The 16013-nt window shown below is 38.7% G+C and overlaps 1 protein-coding gene across 8 annotated transcripts in view; it reads right to left on the reverse strand.

The window, feature by feature from the left end:
• Window positions 1–16013, reverse strand: part of DSCAM (DS cell adhesion molecule) — a 680512-nt gene that overhangs the window by 264032 nt on the left and 400467 nt on the right. For all 8 annotated transcript variants that reach the window (XM_050933241.1, XM_050933240.1, XM_050933242.1 and 5 more), the window contains exon 4: window positions 1060–1206. In XM_050933241.1, coding sequence (XP_050789198.1) covers window positions 1060–1206 — 147 coding nt within the window. The remainder of the gene's footprint in view (window positions 1–1059; window positions 1207–16013) is intronic.

Raw genomic sequence — 16013 nt, forward strand, 5'->3', positions numbered from 1 at the left:
CACTAAAGCCTAGCTCCTATTCTGCCCCCCCCCCCCCGCCAAATGTTATTTGGAAAAGCATTAATTTTTTATGCAGCTTGCCTGTCCAATTTTGAAAATAACTTCCTTTTTCGACATGCAAATTTGTTTGCATAATTCAGCAAAATCCCTGGACAAATTTTACTGCCAAACCTCTTTTTCAAATGCTAGGGCCATGTGTATTTGATTACCAAGATACAAGAAGGTGGAGTTTCATTTTTAACTCTCTCTTTCCTAGCTTTATCTGCTTTTTACTCTTTGTGCACACTAATTAGGAAGACTAATACCTCAGCGATAGTTTGAAATGATGGCACTGAGTGTTGCATTTACAGGCCCAGTGGCTAAAATAGGATGACCAGACAGCAAATGTGAAAAATTGGGATGGGGGTGGGGTGTAATAGGAGCCTATACAAGAAAAAGACCTCAAAATCGGGACTGTCCCTATAAAATCGGGACATCTGGTCCCCTAGGCTAAAATAAAATTGTTAAATCATGAATATTGCAGAATGGGAGCCATCTCAAATCAATATTTACTAGAAAGTAGAATAATAATAGCTAGTGAATCTTTCAAACTACAGGAGGAAAAGACCACATGCCTCTAAATGTATATTACTCATGAAAGGGCGATTTGCAAGAAAAAAAAGAAGTTAAGATCTTTCTGTAGAAAGCAACATAATTTTGTGGATTAAGAGCCAGGAATTCCTGCGTTTTTATTCCAGTTCTGAGAATGAATTGCTGTGTATACTTGGACCCGTAGCTTCTATATTTTGAGGGGATAGTTTACATTATAGCATTCTGGACAGTATTTTCTACATAGGATATAACAGAAAATAAATAATTGGAGGGGGAAAAATAGAAAAAGCAACTTAAATTTATGATGTTTCACTTCTACAGGAAAAGTACTGTAGATTCTTACCTACTTACACGTGCATTTGGTTTGCTAGACAAGTGATTATTAGTACCAGTAGTTCCTGCCTTATCAGTTCAGTATGCTAGAGAGAGAAATATGTAGTATACTGAGTTTAAGAAATTCCAGAGTACCTGATACAAAAAGTCTTGCACTGTTGCTTTGTCTTGTTTCTCCAGTGTATCTGTGCCGTGTGATACATCGGTAGTTATACAATCCATCTTCATTCTGTACATCTACAATATACAAGGCTCCCGTGGATGTGATGAGAAATCTAGATCCTGAAAGACAAAAGAGTTTACAGTGTTCAAAACACCTGAAGATTTTTGTTGTTTTGTCTTCGGAGGTAAAAAATTGAAGTTTTCCTCATAAGAGTCTAGAGGTAATGAGTTGCCAATCTTATAGTAGAAGCAGGGTTAGACTGAACTTTGAATCTATTATTTTTCCTCATTTTTGCAAAAGACATTAAACTATTACTCTGAGCTGCTGCTGAAAACTACCATTGAAACATAAATATACAGGATATTGAGCTCCTGCTCACTTTGGATCAAATGCAGAGCTCAGTGCCCAACCTGAGCAGATGTGGTAGACATGAGACAGATGTCATAGGGAGAGCGAGGGGAAAAGGCTTTTCAGCCATGTATATCTGTGGAGGCACTTTGGGAGTATATTTCAACCTAAAACATGAAGAGTTTACCTTTAGATGCTGCTTTTTTTTTTTTTGGACTATCCGAGGACCATTGTCTTGAAAATTTTAATTACTGAAATGCACAAGGTTTGTGTTTCAGTGCAGATTACTTTGAAACAAAACAGGCTTCTTAGCATAGTGGAAGGCAGATACCACCTCCTGGGAGATAGTATTTCAGAGCAGTACAATTATGGCTAAAATATACAATGTAAAGCTCACAAGAAAAAAAATCAGCATTTGTATTCTAAAATATTGGAGTATCTTTAATTATAGTGTTTGAAGAAAATGGCATAGTTAATCTAACAATGAATAACTAACTCAATAAGAATGGTCAGCACCATTCCTTTTACATAAGAGGTTACTAATGTGACTATGAGATCTTTTACAGGCGTAATGCTTAGCCAAACAGGGATTCTTTGGCTGTGCAGGTTACTCTTCATACAGCAGCTGAACAATTTTACTGACAAACTTTGCAACAGGTGAAAACACAGAAATTAGAGATTTGAAAGTATCTATTAGATCATCTAGGGCTTCACTAGCCAGTATACGCTTGCTCTCTACGTTGCATTTTCTAATTATTTATACAGTCTACTTTTAAATGGCTCCAGTGATGGCCTACCACTTCTTTGGAAGACTGTTCTATGGTGTTTCACTGGTATTCAGTTAAAAATTTATGTTGCTGAGTTTCACCATATTACTCTTCCTTATATCCCCTTGCACCATGCTAAGTAACCCTCCTTTTTCCATGGCATTTACAACCTATACACACTCAGACACAACTATGCAATCCACTCTCCTCTGACCCTTACTCATCATTTGGCAACCTAACTTCTGTGCAGCATTTTCATACATTTTACTTTGTAAAGATTCCAGCATCTGTGCTCAAAAGGACACTTGCCGTGTCATGCCAAAAAATCCAGCCCACAGTCCAGATCCAGAACTTCTGTAGACATGTTGGTATCTGACCAACATGTCTACAGAATATAGACCTTTATTTTTTTAAAGTTTATATTCCTTGTTTGCAAAGAAATCCTCACGATGTGAACCGTGTAACCAATGCACAGATGTTTTCCTCTGACGGCAGGCAGCCTGGCATGATCACTTCAAGAGATGTGAGCTGCCCTCACTAATCTCAGTGGGGCTAACTCTTAAGCCAAATGATCACACTTGAAAAAATGAATTTTAAGTAATTTAAGTGTACAGTTATGGTCTTAATTATCTCATTTACCCAACCATGTATGAGAATAATGTAATGCATATGCAAATGGCCAACCAAACGTCCTAAAAGTGCCCTGCATCACTGTCGCCTGTATTTCTTCTTCTTAGCATATGCACAACCTACCTCAGGTGGCACGTGACCAGGATTCATTACCAAATTTGATCAGCTGGTTGGATCATTAGCTTCCCAGGGTTGGGCTGGGTACTGACAAGGAGTGCATTGTGAATGCTGTTCCATGTCCCCCTCTCTGGTACTGACTGATTCTGGTTACAATAGTATCTTTAATAAGTAAAGCCCCAGTCCTACAAAGATTTAAGCCACTAAGGGATTACTCATGCATAAAGTTACACACATGCCAAAGTCTTTTCATATACTTGGGTTTAAAAGTTGAATTCCCACAGCATCTCCCACCTAATACATATTATTTCTACCAATATAGGAAAAGGAATCTTATGTTGAGACCTATGTATATTGCCTGTTGTTGTTCTAAGGGACATATGGTATATGCATGGATATGTAAGCCACTCCCGGACTCCACAATGCCCCTTTGCACCTCTGCATGTTTTTGGTTGAGCCTTCTTTCCCCTACTCCAGCCTACAAAAGCTCTCACATGCGCCTATGTACACATGCCAGTCAAATTTGGTCATATTTTTTGAAAAGCCTGTCTGAAAGCTAGAGAAACATTACATTACGTCTCTGCACAGCTAAGAATTTGTAAATGACCATTATCTGAGTAATGTATTAAACACAATTATTTTGAAATATAGAGTTATTGATGTACATGTAATCTTCTTCAAGTCTTAGCCCCACGTATATGGGCTTGCCCCCTTGAATGTACACGTAATATTAACATTATTTAAATGATCTCACAATCAGATATAAGAAAGGGAATTGTTAAATAAAACCTTCACTTACTACATTATTGAGGATTTTTTTGCCTGACCCTCTTTAAACATGACTAAAAATAAAGAGCTATTGCCACCTCTCAGATTTATCACACAGTCTACATTCCTCACCAACACACACTGTGTATAATTACAAAGTTAAAGCATTTCTCTTCCTCTTTTTCTTAATATATTTTACATACTTACATAACGCTTTTATAACTAATTCCTTTAAACCATAAAAATGCTAGACATAAAAGATGGTAAAACATAAAAGGGAAAATGTATGTAATTTCTGTCACATTCTAAACGGAGAGCATTTTCATGAAAGCCGACAGGCTGTCAGCTGCAACAAAGCCTAAGTGTTGAGCATTCTGTGTACTGTACTTCAAAAGTGTTTAGAAACGCACCAGGATGGGGAACGACATGCATTTATTACACTGTTGATCTTGGGGAGTGTTCTGTTCTCCAGGCATATTTAATTTAATCATTTTTGGTTTTGCTCTAGCAAAATCACTTTTTTTTATTTACCTACTTAATATGCTAAACAAGAATGTTTTTAAAGATGCATCCTTTCAGAGAAATTTAAGCTTTTTGTTTGTTTGCTGTTAGCAAGCTTCAAGGGAGGGAGGAGGCAGAGAAATCACCTTCACCCCAATTAATAAAAGAACACTGTCAAAATATATTTCATAATTTACATTTATTTTTCCTTGCTATTGAATGTAATAATCCCTTGAAAACTTGATAATTATAATAATTTTAGAGACTGATTTTCAGGGATGCTGCGAGCTTGCAGCTCCTATTAACTTCAATTGCAGTTTTCAGTGCTCAGCACCTCTGAAAATCAGGCCCATCATTTGCATATAGTGTCTTTCATTCAAGGACCTCAAAGCATATTACAAACACTGATTACTCTTCAGAACACAATTGTAAGGTAGGCATGTGTTATTACTAATATTATACTTATAACTGTATTGCAGATGGGCAACCAAGTCACACAGATTAACCAGGGACATGCCAAATATCACAAGGGTCAGCGGAAAAGATGGGAACAGAACCAGGAGTCCTGTCCCCAAGTCTTCACCTGTCTCCACTGTACAACTTCACTTCAGTATGAGGATGAATAGTTTGTGGATTCATAGATTGTAAGGCCTGAAGGAAACCATTATAATCTTCCACTCACACAGTAATTCCTATATGAAGTCTATATCTTGAGGTTGAGCTAGAGCATATTTTTGTAGAAAGACATAAATCTTGATTATAAACTTCCATGGAGAAACCACTACAACCACAAGGTAAATTATTCCAATGACTAATTGCCATCACTGCTGAAAGTTTGTACATTATATCTGGTCTGAATTAGCCTAACTTTAGCTCCCAGCTATTTGATATTGTTAGGCGTTGTCTGTTAGATTAAAGAGCTCCTTTATTATTAGAAATATTCTCCTCGCATAAGTACTTACAGACCAGGGTCAAGTTACTTCTTAACCTTCTCTCTGATAAGCTAAATAGATTGACCTTCCTAAAGCTTTGATTGTAAAGTGGATCTTTCAGACCTTGAATCATTTTTGCAGCTCTTTTCTGAACCCTTCCCAGTTTTTCAACAGCCTTTTCAAGTTCACACCCCTGAACTGGACACGATATTTCAGCAATGGTCTCAGAAATGCTAGATGCAGAGATAATACCCTCTCCAAACTCCTACTTGATACTCCCTTGGTTATGCATCCAAAAAACATGTTAGTCTTCTTAGCCACAGTAACTAATGTTGATTATTCACCATAACCTCTGATGTCCTTTTCAGAGTGCCTTCCAGAATACAGTTCCCCCCATCCTGCATGGGCCTTGGGCATTGGTGGCACCTGACACTCTCCTGTTCTCTTTCTGTGGCACACAATATTTAAGTCTTCTGAGGACTGAAATACTTTAGTCCAACTAAAGTCATAGGGCTCAGCATAGGGGTATATGGGGAAATTTAATGGCCTGTGAGATACAGGAGATCAGACTAGATGTTCTAATGATCTCTTCTGGCCTTAAACTCTATGAAATTATGACCTATATTCTTTGTTCCCAGACCTCGCATCTAGCTGTATTAAAACATGTGCTGTTCAAATGAGACCAGTTTATCAAGTGATCCAAATCATGCTATACAATTGACCTAATCCTTATCATTATTTACAACTGCACCAATTTCCGTGCCATCTGTAAACTTTTAGTTTCCTTAATCAAATTACTTTCCATCAATTGTGAATAACATTCAATTTGTATTTATATAGGAGACATTACCAAAGCATTTAATCTGAGGATACAAATACGAAATTAATAATCTTGAAAAGAAATAGATGGAGAGAAAGCAGGTCAAATTGGAGCCTGCCAACCTGAACTGTCTCCCTTTATACCTCCTAGATGGCATCTAAAGAAGTGCATCTCTTATTTTACTAACTGCTGCCTACTGCCCTAAATAACCCAGTAACTTCATTAAAGTTTAGCTGCATTGGCAAATATTGTATTAATTTCTCTAAGTGATGAAAGGCCACATTAATAACATGAAATTGCTCTTATGTAAGGTTTTTATGCCATCCATTAGACTGGATAATATCAAAGAGTAAAATAACATTTTACAGGTCTTAGTAATAAAGTTAAGATAACTCCGTTTAGGTTTCAATTTTTCTCATGTATAATTCATAAAAGAGTATTTGAATGCTTTCTTGTGGAATTAATGTATGAAAATGAGCTATTTTAAGACTCTAACATTAATTATTCTTTTTTTAACGTTATTTATTTCCCCCTTTCTGGCAGCCACAGTGTTAGTCTTTGAATAAGGGGTAATGTTATTCTCAAGACGGGGCAATAAAAAATATTTGATTTTCATTTTGTGGGAAACATATCATAATTTTGTATTATTGCAGCCTAAATTGGGTTGACAGAAATTAAAAGAACAGATGGTTCCTTTAATCAGATGCTAAATGATAATATAGCACAACTAAACTTTTATCAATTGTACCCATCACTTCCAACTAAGAAAACTGTTTTTCTAGCAATTATCTAAAATGGTTACCCTGAACCTTTCCTAAAAAGAGCCATTCTAGAGAATAACTTTCTCACCATTTTATAGCATTGCTACAACATGATTCTCTAAACAACAAAACAATCTGCATGATTGAGTTAAACAGTAGTGGTACTCTTCCAAGATCCACTCACAAAATATGTTCTATCTATGTGAGTCATCAAAACTGGATGCCACTCACAGTAGGTTGTGCTGATGTCCAAAATAAGAGTATGCATCCCTCTGAGCACCACTGGCTCCCCTTCAGGGGGACTGATTATATCCATGGGCCCTGCTGGGTTCCTTAGGCTGGCATAACTCCTTGCTTGGGGGGAAAATAAGTTGTAATCTCTCTCAAATGTCACACACTTTTGGCACTGAAATGAGATGTTATTCAATAAATTTTTCAGATCTATGATCCCCCATCACTTTTCTGACATAAGAAATAAAACAAGTAATCATTTAAAACATTTAAATCATGACTACTGGGTATCTGAGTTAATACCTTATTGAGATGAATGGGGCAGTTCACCGCTCTCAGAGGTATTGTTCCAGTTCTCTGCAGACTCTCACAGACACTTCTGCATCAGTTATATCCTGACTTGGTCTACATTACCAACTTGTACTAGTAAAATTACATCACTCAAGGGATTGGAAAATCCATCTCCCTGAGTGATGTAGTTATACTGACTTAATTCCTGGTGCAGACAGCACTATGTCAATGGGAGGCCTTCTCTTGTTGACGTAGCTACTGTCTCTTGGGGAGGTGGAGTACCTATGCTGATGGGAGAAGCTGTTCCATCAGCGTAGGCAACATCTTCATTAAGGGGTATAGAGGCGCAACTGTGCCACTGCAGCGCTTTAACTGCAGACAAGCCCTCAGTTCATACTTCTGAGGTTTTCTTCAGAACTATAACAACTACAGAGTTAAGGATGGCGTTTTTCTCTCTCTCCCCTCAAAATGAAAGCTGACTTTGTAAAACAAGATAGTAGCTTCACAGAGCTGGCAGTACAGCATATAGGCTCATACCGGCTGTGTTGAGCCTCTATGTAAACTCAGTGAGATTACTTTCATGAGTAAAATTAAGAACGTGTGTAAATGTTTGCAGACTTGAGGCCCGAGATGGTTTCAGTTGTAGTCTGGAAAAGGCCTAAATTCTTGTTTTCATTGGTGGATAGTTTATTGGTTTGAGCTATCAAATTTACACACAAGCACAGAAGTTTCTTAATCTTTCATAATTTTCAAAGAAACAGATAGGTTTCCACTGAAATAGCTTTCTAACCCAGAAATGATTTTGCTAACTAATAATTCTGCTAAGGGACATAGTGAATTCTCCATCATCTACAGTCTTTAAATCAAGACCGTTTTGCTTTCTAAAAGATATGCTATAGGTTAATCAGAGGTCAAAAGCTAGATACAGAAATTATTTGGCGAAGTTTTTTAGCCTATGTCAGGCAGAAGATCAGCACAGATTATGATAATGGTGCCTTCTGGCCTTAAGAGCTATGAAATTGTGAATCCAAGAATTTTCCAAGCTCACGCTCAAGGTCAAGAGTTTCCAAGTATTGCATGTTTATCTATCCTAGATCCAAACTTTAGACTTTTTCTGGTTTGCTCATCACTGCCATCAACTTTGCTTGCAGCAGTGCTGACATATGACTTCCCTTTCTGAGCTTCCAGTGAAAGAAACCGGAGTTCGCAAACTGAATAATTAATTTCCTGATTAGCACAATTATTAGCCATATTTGGCTGAGCAGCTGTCAGAGTTTTGAGACACCACTGAGTCAGCAAGCATTCTCCCTCCTCCAACCCTTCAGGAAGGGGACAAGGAAAAAAGACCATTCTTCTCCTGCATCTTTAAGATAAAGCCCTCAGGTGCAGTTCCCCAGGTTCCCAAGAGAATACTGCCCTCGCCCCATCCTCGAAATATCTCATGGGCAGAAGTCACTGTAGTTATATGCAAACCAGGCAGATGCTTGGGGGGCAGGGGCAGCCAGATGAAACCTGAGTGGTGCTGGGACCCCATGGCACAAGGTTTCAACACCACTCACTCAAACTCAAATTTGACCTGGCCGCCCTTCCGTTATGGCAAAATCTGTGACATTACTAAGCTACAATATCAATCTGCTTTTACATTTAAAAAAATCTTTCCCTGCTCCTAGGACTATGAGCTAACTAAAAAAATGTTCAAAAATATGCACACACCAACTTCATTTTTATAAACTGACATGATACAAAAGACTAAGCAGTGATTAGCACCTAGGTTTCGAAGCCATGTTGCATTCAGATTCACAGGAAGTGGTCTGAATCCGATGACACAAATCCAAACACCCCTGAAATTTATGGGAGTTTGAATTCATACTTTTGGTTGATATGCGCTCAACTCTAGTATCATAATACTGTCTCTCTCTAAGAGCAGAATAAATAAGAAAAAATGAATAGATAATCTTATTGTGTATGCAGTTCAATCATTTTAAGAAGTTAAATATAATATTTAGATCTGTGATAACGGGCACCATAGAAAACTGAAAGTTACATTAGATAAATCAGAACATTTAAGGAGATGCTCCTCCTCATTTCTTTTTATTTTCTCACCCATGTTTTAGAATTTGTAAAAAAAGGGGCATATTTGCTATCAGTTGTCAGTCCTACTTGTACTTGTATTATGTTCAGTTTGGGGTTTTAAAATTACGTGTTTATTTTCTGTTAAGTGATTGGTAGTTCAAGGGGGAAAGGAAAAAGATCAACATTAAATTGTACTTTTATGTACATTGATCAAGATTGTGTTAATTAACAGTTACGTCAATGTTAATTATTTTTGTGCTGTTTGATCATGAAAAATGATTCAAAACATGTACATAATGCACAGTATCTTTTCTCTAAATCTCCCATGAAAGCATTTGGTCTGGGTAGCTGCAAATCTCTTCTGTAGTAGTTAGCTGTCAATCCTCCAGCATGTTAAGAAAAATTGTCATAATCTTAATACTGCAGTTTTAGATGATTCAGGCCTTTATAGACATTACTCTTGTCAGATGCTTTCCCTCTTTCAGTTGCAAAGAAAGCAACTAAGTTTTAAATCACTGGATAGTTTTAAAGCAGCTTTTGATTAAACAGGTTCACTTGTGGTATATGGAGCTGCCTGAGGATTAAGATCAGTTCTTTCAAGTTTTTGCTGGTGAATCCTTAATAAATATGTGGCCTATAGGTGACCAGAAGCACAATACAGCTAAACTTACATTTACTCTATGATATCAGGAAACCTAATTCATCCCCTTTTCCATCAACAGGGAGATTTAAGAACAAGCAAGACATCACCCATTATATGAAGGAAGGACTTGCATTTCTTCTGAACTGAACAATGTTTATGCATCAGACTTAATGGTTTGTACCTTCAAAGTCACTTTCTATGCATAGTAATTTAGGTCGAAACAATATGATTAGCATAAATCATAGCCTAGGACAGTGGTTCCCAAACTTGTTCCACCGCTTGTGCAGGGAAAGCCCCTGGTGGACCAGACCAGTTTGTTTACCTGCTGCGTCCACAGGTTCAGCCAATCGCAGCTCCCACTGGCCGCAATTCGCTGCTCCAAGCCAAAGATACATGCTGCAATTTTTATAATTTGGCACGCTATGACAATTTCTTCCAGCTTGCAAAGTAACAAGAAGACCAAAAAAAGGAAGAATATTTCTGTTTTTCAAAATCAGACAACATAAAAATAATAAAGGCTTTAGACTAAAATTATATTTGCTTCCCTTTCTTGATATTAAACTTTAATTTGATAACTCTATTCTCTGCAGGTAATGGTTTAGGGATGTGAACATCCAGAAATAACTTTCATAAAAAGAAAACTAATGTGGTAAAATCTGAACAGCTGGATGGCATATGGCATTTATTCTATGCTAATTCTCCGAAAATTCATCCTCTTAAGCAACTGCCTCATTAGAATATATTAGAGTCATAGTTATTTCTTTAGACTCTCACAGGGACTTTACCTCCCAGGAAGAGGTCAATTTCTCTTGCTAAAATTCTTTATGATGCCAGCCCAGTAGCTTGTATCATAGTACTCAGTATTAACATTCTACACTGTGTACCTCTGGACACCCTATTCCCCTCCTCACCTCTAAAGAATTTAAATCAGAAACAAGATATATAGGAACTCCATTACTGGACTTTGGTTGATTTGTGTTCTTTCTGTAGTGTAAGGATCATATTGTTCAAAATGTACACTGAAGAGCGAGGAGGTAGAGGATAGGAGTAACTATAAAACAAATTAAATTTTAAAAAACTTGCTCCAAAAGTCAATATATTGTGCTTCACTTATTTTTCTTCAAGACAGCAGTAGTGACACCAGAGTCCACCAATTCAATAATAATGATTTAAGGCTGATCTTCAATAGTGACCCAACAGTTGGCGCCTCTTCTATTCAAACTGACAAAATAAGTGCACAAAAAAGGGCTTTAATAATTAATTACAAGTGGTTGGATGGGATCTGATTGTGTGACCAACCGATTACATTTGTTGTCTTTGATCTACTCTTTCAAAACTGGGTCTTAAAGCTGCAACTCTTTTACAATAATCTCTCTCCTTACCTGGCTATCTTTTAACATGTAGAATAGTCTGCCTGGGTATACCTCTGAGATGATTATAACCAAAGGAAAGCCCTGATTTCACTTGGGGAGCTAGGATTTCAGGCTATGAAATAGAATCCTCTTTGGTGTTCATACTCGGTACAGTATTCTTGACATTCAATCCCATTTGATGGTAGACATCCAAAACGTGTGTGTGTGGGGGGGGTGCGCACAGGGGAAGGAGGAGGAGGGGGAGGGGAAGAGAGGGAGGGTGCTTGAGTAGGGGAAACAGCAGGGAGAGGAAGTAATATTGCCTAAGGCAACAGTCATTTCCTAATGTCTACCTTTCTACCTTGAGAAACCTCTGGTTACAGAGTTACTCTCGCCTTTCAATTTGGAAGCATTTTTTGAGTAAATGTCAAAATGCCAAACTCTTTTTTAAAAAGGCAGATGGATAAACAATCATTTGCAAGAATATGCAAGCAGCTGCACTTCTAACTTAAACTGTGCCTATTTGCTTTAGCAATGTAGTGACAGAATATGGAAGACTTTCACCTAGCATGTCTTCTGGCTGAGAGGTAAAACTGAAGCGCTCCTGACCATTTGTGGTCATTAAATATCCCATAGCCCTTTTTACAAGAGTAGGATGGTTCATTCAAGCATCCTGGCCAAATTATAATTTGGGGTAAATATAAGAACTGGCTGAAACTTGGAATTTCTGGTTAATAGGAAACTGACATTTTGAAATGTTCCAGTTCCAGTTCAGACTGAAAGCAAATTTTATTCACAATATCATGTAAATTTGAACTCCTGTGAAATTTCTGTTTTGGGAACACTGACGCATGGTATTTCTGAAACAAAATATGCTCCCTGGACTGTAACTGACTGAAAATGATTCATGTCAGCTTCAGCCCTACCATTCAGAGTGCCCACTAGAGCTGAGGATCCCAGGGTTTCCAGGTTCCCAGCTCCATGCCTGGAAGCCCTGAGAACCCCTAAAGTTTCTAGATTTTTTAGAAGTTTTCCATTGAAACGCTGTTTGTGGTATGATGAAAGTTCAAATTGGAGATATTTCTGTGAAATGTTCCAGGCTTGACAAATCAGCACTTTGCAAAAAACTCTGTTGTTATTAGACAGCTATGTTCTAGTCCCTGTTTCAACCTAAACTGTACAGAATAATTATTCTGAAAGTAAAATAATCTTCAGTTTACTTATAAAAATTCAAAATTCTTTTCAGAAAATTTTGTTTTATCTATAGCATTTTGGAATGTGACATAAGGTCAATGACAATATATCTTAAAAGAAGACTATTCACAACTAAACAATCAGAATATGAGGAGGGATAGCTCAGTGGTTTGAGCATTAGCCTGCTAAACCCAGGGTTGTGAGCTCAATCCTTGAGGGAGTCATTTGGGGAGTGGTCCTGCTTTGAGCAGAAGGTTGGACTAGATGATCTCTTGAGGTCCCTTCCAATCCTAATATTCTATGAATATGTGAAGAAAAATATAGAGTGGTGCTATTAAGAAACCAACATTTACCATATTACAGCTTTTGAATTAATTGTGTTATTTACTATATTTAAAATGTAATATTATGAAAACTTATTCATTTCATATCATGGTAAACATTTGCTTTTTAATGGTACTTATACTACATATTATATATAAAGCTATTTTTTGAAATGATTAGTAAAACTTTTGGGAGCAAGTTTTGTTTGGAATATAACCAAGGTTAAATATTAATACACTAATAAGAGTATTTATGTAAGAAAATACCCTACGCCTGCATGTCTGCACATAAATGTCTTTATGCATGTGATAAATAATATAAGGCCCCTGTGTGTGATAAATTATGTAAGTGATGTATAATACATAAATTGAGAGTTAACTGTGGGCAAAACTGTTCACACACAAGAAGTTGGAAGGAGGGAGTCCAGCTACCTACAGCACTGCATTGAAGACAGAGAGAATACACATAAATATCAAGTCTAGAGCACTAGCTTCTGAATTAAGTGTTCATAAAGAATAGTTATCAAGTCTTCGTATCCAGGAAGCAGAAATGGACTAGTGGGGAGAAAGTAAGACAAAAATGAAATCTTAAAGTACCATTAAAAATGTTGAAAAATTGGAAAGGGCACAGTAAAGAGCTGCAAGAATGATTCTGTCCGTTACAGCTATTCCCCTATTCCATTTTGTTTCCCCAGACTCCATTTTGTTTTCTGTTCGCCTGTGGCCGCCCTTCCCTGGCTGTTAAGTTGTTTACCAGGGCCACTGCCCTTCTCAAAGGGGGGGCCCCTTAAGTTGTTTAACAAGAGCCATTGCCCTTCTCAAAGGGATGGCCACTTGTGCTGCATGCTAAGTGGGACCACTGCCCTTTTCAAAGGGTTAGTCCTGTTATCACCTCGTTGAACCTGGGCTTGGTGTAGGGTAGGCAATGTCCAGAGCTGCAAGGCCTATTGTGGTTTTAAGATCCTGGGCATGAGTCATAGTCTCATGTGCTCTTGAGTCACCTATTGCACAGGACTATGTCCAGGCATGTCTCTGGGCTTACCTTCAGTTTTTCCCCTGTGCCCCCTCCCCTGTGACAGAGGGAGCCTATCAGGATTACTGGTGGGAAACTGCCCAAGTTTGCCTTTAAAACCAGACATTTTTGAAACACACCTCAGAAAGGTTCCTGCATTGCTGCCTGGTCTGATCAGCCAGGGGTTCTGGGGGGTCCTTTCTCCGCTCTCGTTTTATTTTTGAGCGTACCCCCGTTTTTTGAACGCCCCCCCCACGAAGAACGAATTGCTACCTGAGAGATCTCCTGATTATTGAGACTGTACCGAGCCCTCCTTGCCTCTTCTGATGTTGCTGCTGCTTCTGCCTTTGCTGCTGCCTTGGGGACTGGTAAGAATCCCTCTGTAAAACTTTCTATACTTTTATTTTATTATTTTAGCTGCTGGCTTTGTTTCCCCAGCACACAGACTCAAGCTAAACCTTGGTCTGTGTCTTAAAACCTCTCTTAAACTACAGGGCTCTTTGCCACTGCTAAGCTCAGCTCCTGTGGGCTTTGCCTTGGGGCTCTCTGCTTTCAGCTGTATCCACCGCTGTAGCCACCATCCCTTGGCTTCCTTGGGAGCTGGGTCCTGGATACATACCACTCTGCCCTCTGTAACCTCCCCATAGCATAAGGTGCACCATAGGTCTTTTTTTTTTTAATTTAATAAGTCATAGTTTGTTAAGATTGTAGAGCTTGTAAGTTTTTGTGATATTTGTTGTGTTGCCTAATTGTTGGTTAAGATAAGTTTAGAAAATCATTGCCTGGTTGTATTCTGTAGCTGCTTGTCATTTTATATAAGTTTGATTAAGTTAGGGGATAGATAAGGTTTTTACTATTTGAATTTGTCTTCCCACTGCCCCAACCCCCCCCCGCCCCGAGCTCCCCAGTCACTCATTGCAGTCTCTCTGCTGTTTAAACTTGCAGCCTGTCTGCTCTCTGTGTCTCCCTGAGTTTAAATCTCCCTCTGTAGCGCCTCTATCTTTGGTTTCTGCTCCACCACGTGCTCCTCTTCCCCCATCCCCTAACCTCATTCCTCTACCACTGCCTTTCTCTCTCTCTCTCTTTTAATCCCTTCCCCCACATGTTCACCCCGCTCCTACTGCTGCCAAACCTCAATTGTATTACTGAAGTCTAGCATAAAACCCCATTGGTTACCCTTTTTCTCTCTCACACACCTCACATTTTATATTTACACCACTGTGACACATTTTTACCTAGAGTTGTTGGTTATTTAACACATTTTACCCATAACTGTTAGTTGGTTATATGCTGCTGTGACACACCCTTTACCTAGAAATTGTTAGCTACCTGTTACATTTATACTTCAGTGTTAGTTGGTTACCAACTGTATTGTACCCCACTGTATTGTACCCCACTATTGAAACCCCCTATACTATACTAAAAGAACTCCCTCCCCAATTGCCTACCTTAACAAACCCCATACCCCTCACTATTAAATTTTCCCTGTTTTTGCATTTTCTTAATAAAGTTTATTTTGCACCCCACCTGTGTGGTAATTGCTCCCCAAGATCCCATATACCTGCAGGCAGGGACAGATTCAAGGTCTGGAAGTCCTGCCTTACAGTGAGTTAAGCAGCACAGTTTATTTAGCTTTTCAAAGGAAAGGTTAAGAAGTGATTTATCACACTCTATAAGCACCTTCTGATGGGATTTACAGACCCCACACAAAGGAGCAATACAGGGCCAAGAGGGCCCTGCCCCTCAGCAGCTGGGACTATACTCCAAATAGAGGATCTGCTTTAAAGGGGACTCTGACAGTCAAGCGTAGAAGGAGCAGAGGTGGGGTGGGGTGGGGGTGGGGGTGGGGGTTGAAGGAGAGGCTGTGTGAAAAGATGAAGCCAGTTTGCAGCTTCTCGGACAGAACGATTCATGGAAGAAGGGTCTGGTTTGAAGATAAGACCCAGCTGGTAGGTCAAGGACCTGACCCTAGTCTGTCCCCTGCTCCCTGACAAGGGAGAAAAACAGGACATCGATAAGTGGACTGGGGAGTTCCCATTTGGCTATTTGAACTGCTGAGACTGATTGTGAACTTTCTGTTGGGACAGGGGCTGGGGGGCAGAGTGCTGTAATCCTATCCCAAACTGAAGAGACAGCAGGGAGGTAGGAAGCAACCCATTCCAG

This window comes from Gopherus flavomarginatus, chromosome 1, assembly GCF_025201925.1.
Source record: "Gopherus flavomarginatus isolate rGopFla2 chromosome 1, rGopFla2.mat.asm, whole genome shotgun sequence".
Classification (NCBI taxonomy): domain Eukaryota; kingdom Metazoa; phylum Chordata; order Testudines; family Testudinidae; genus Gopherus; species Gopherus flavomarginatus.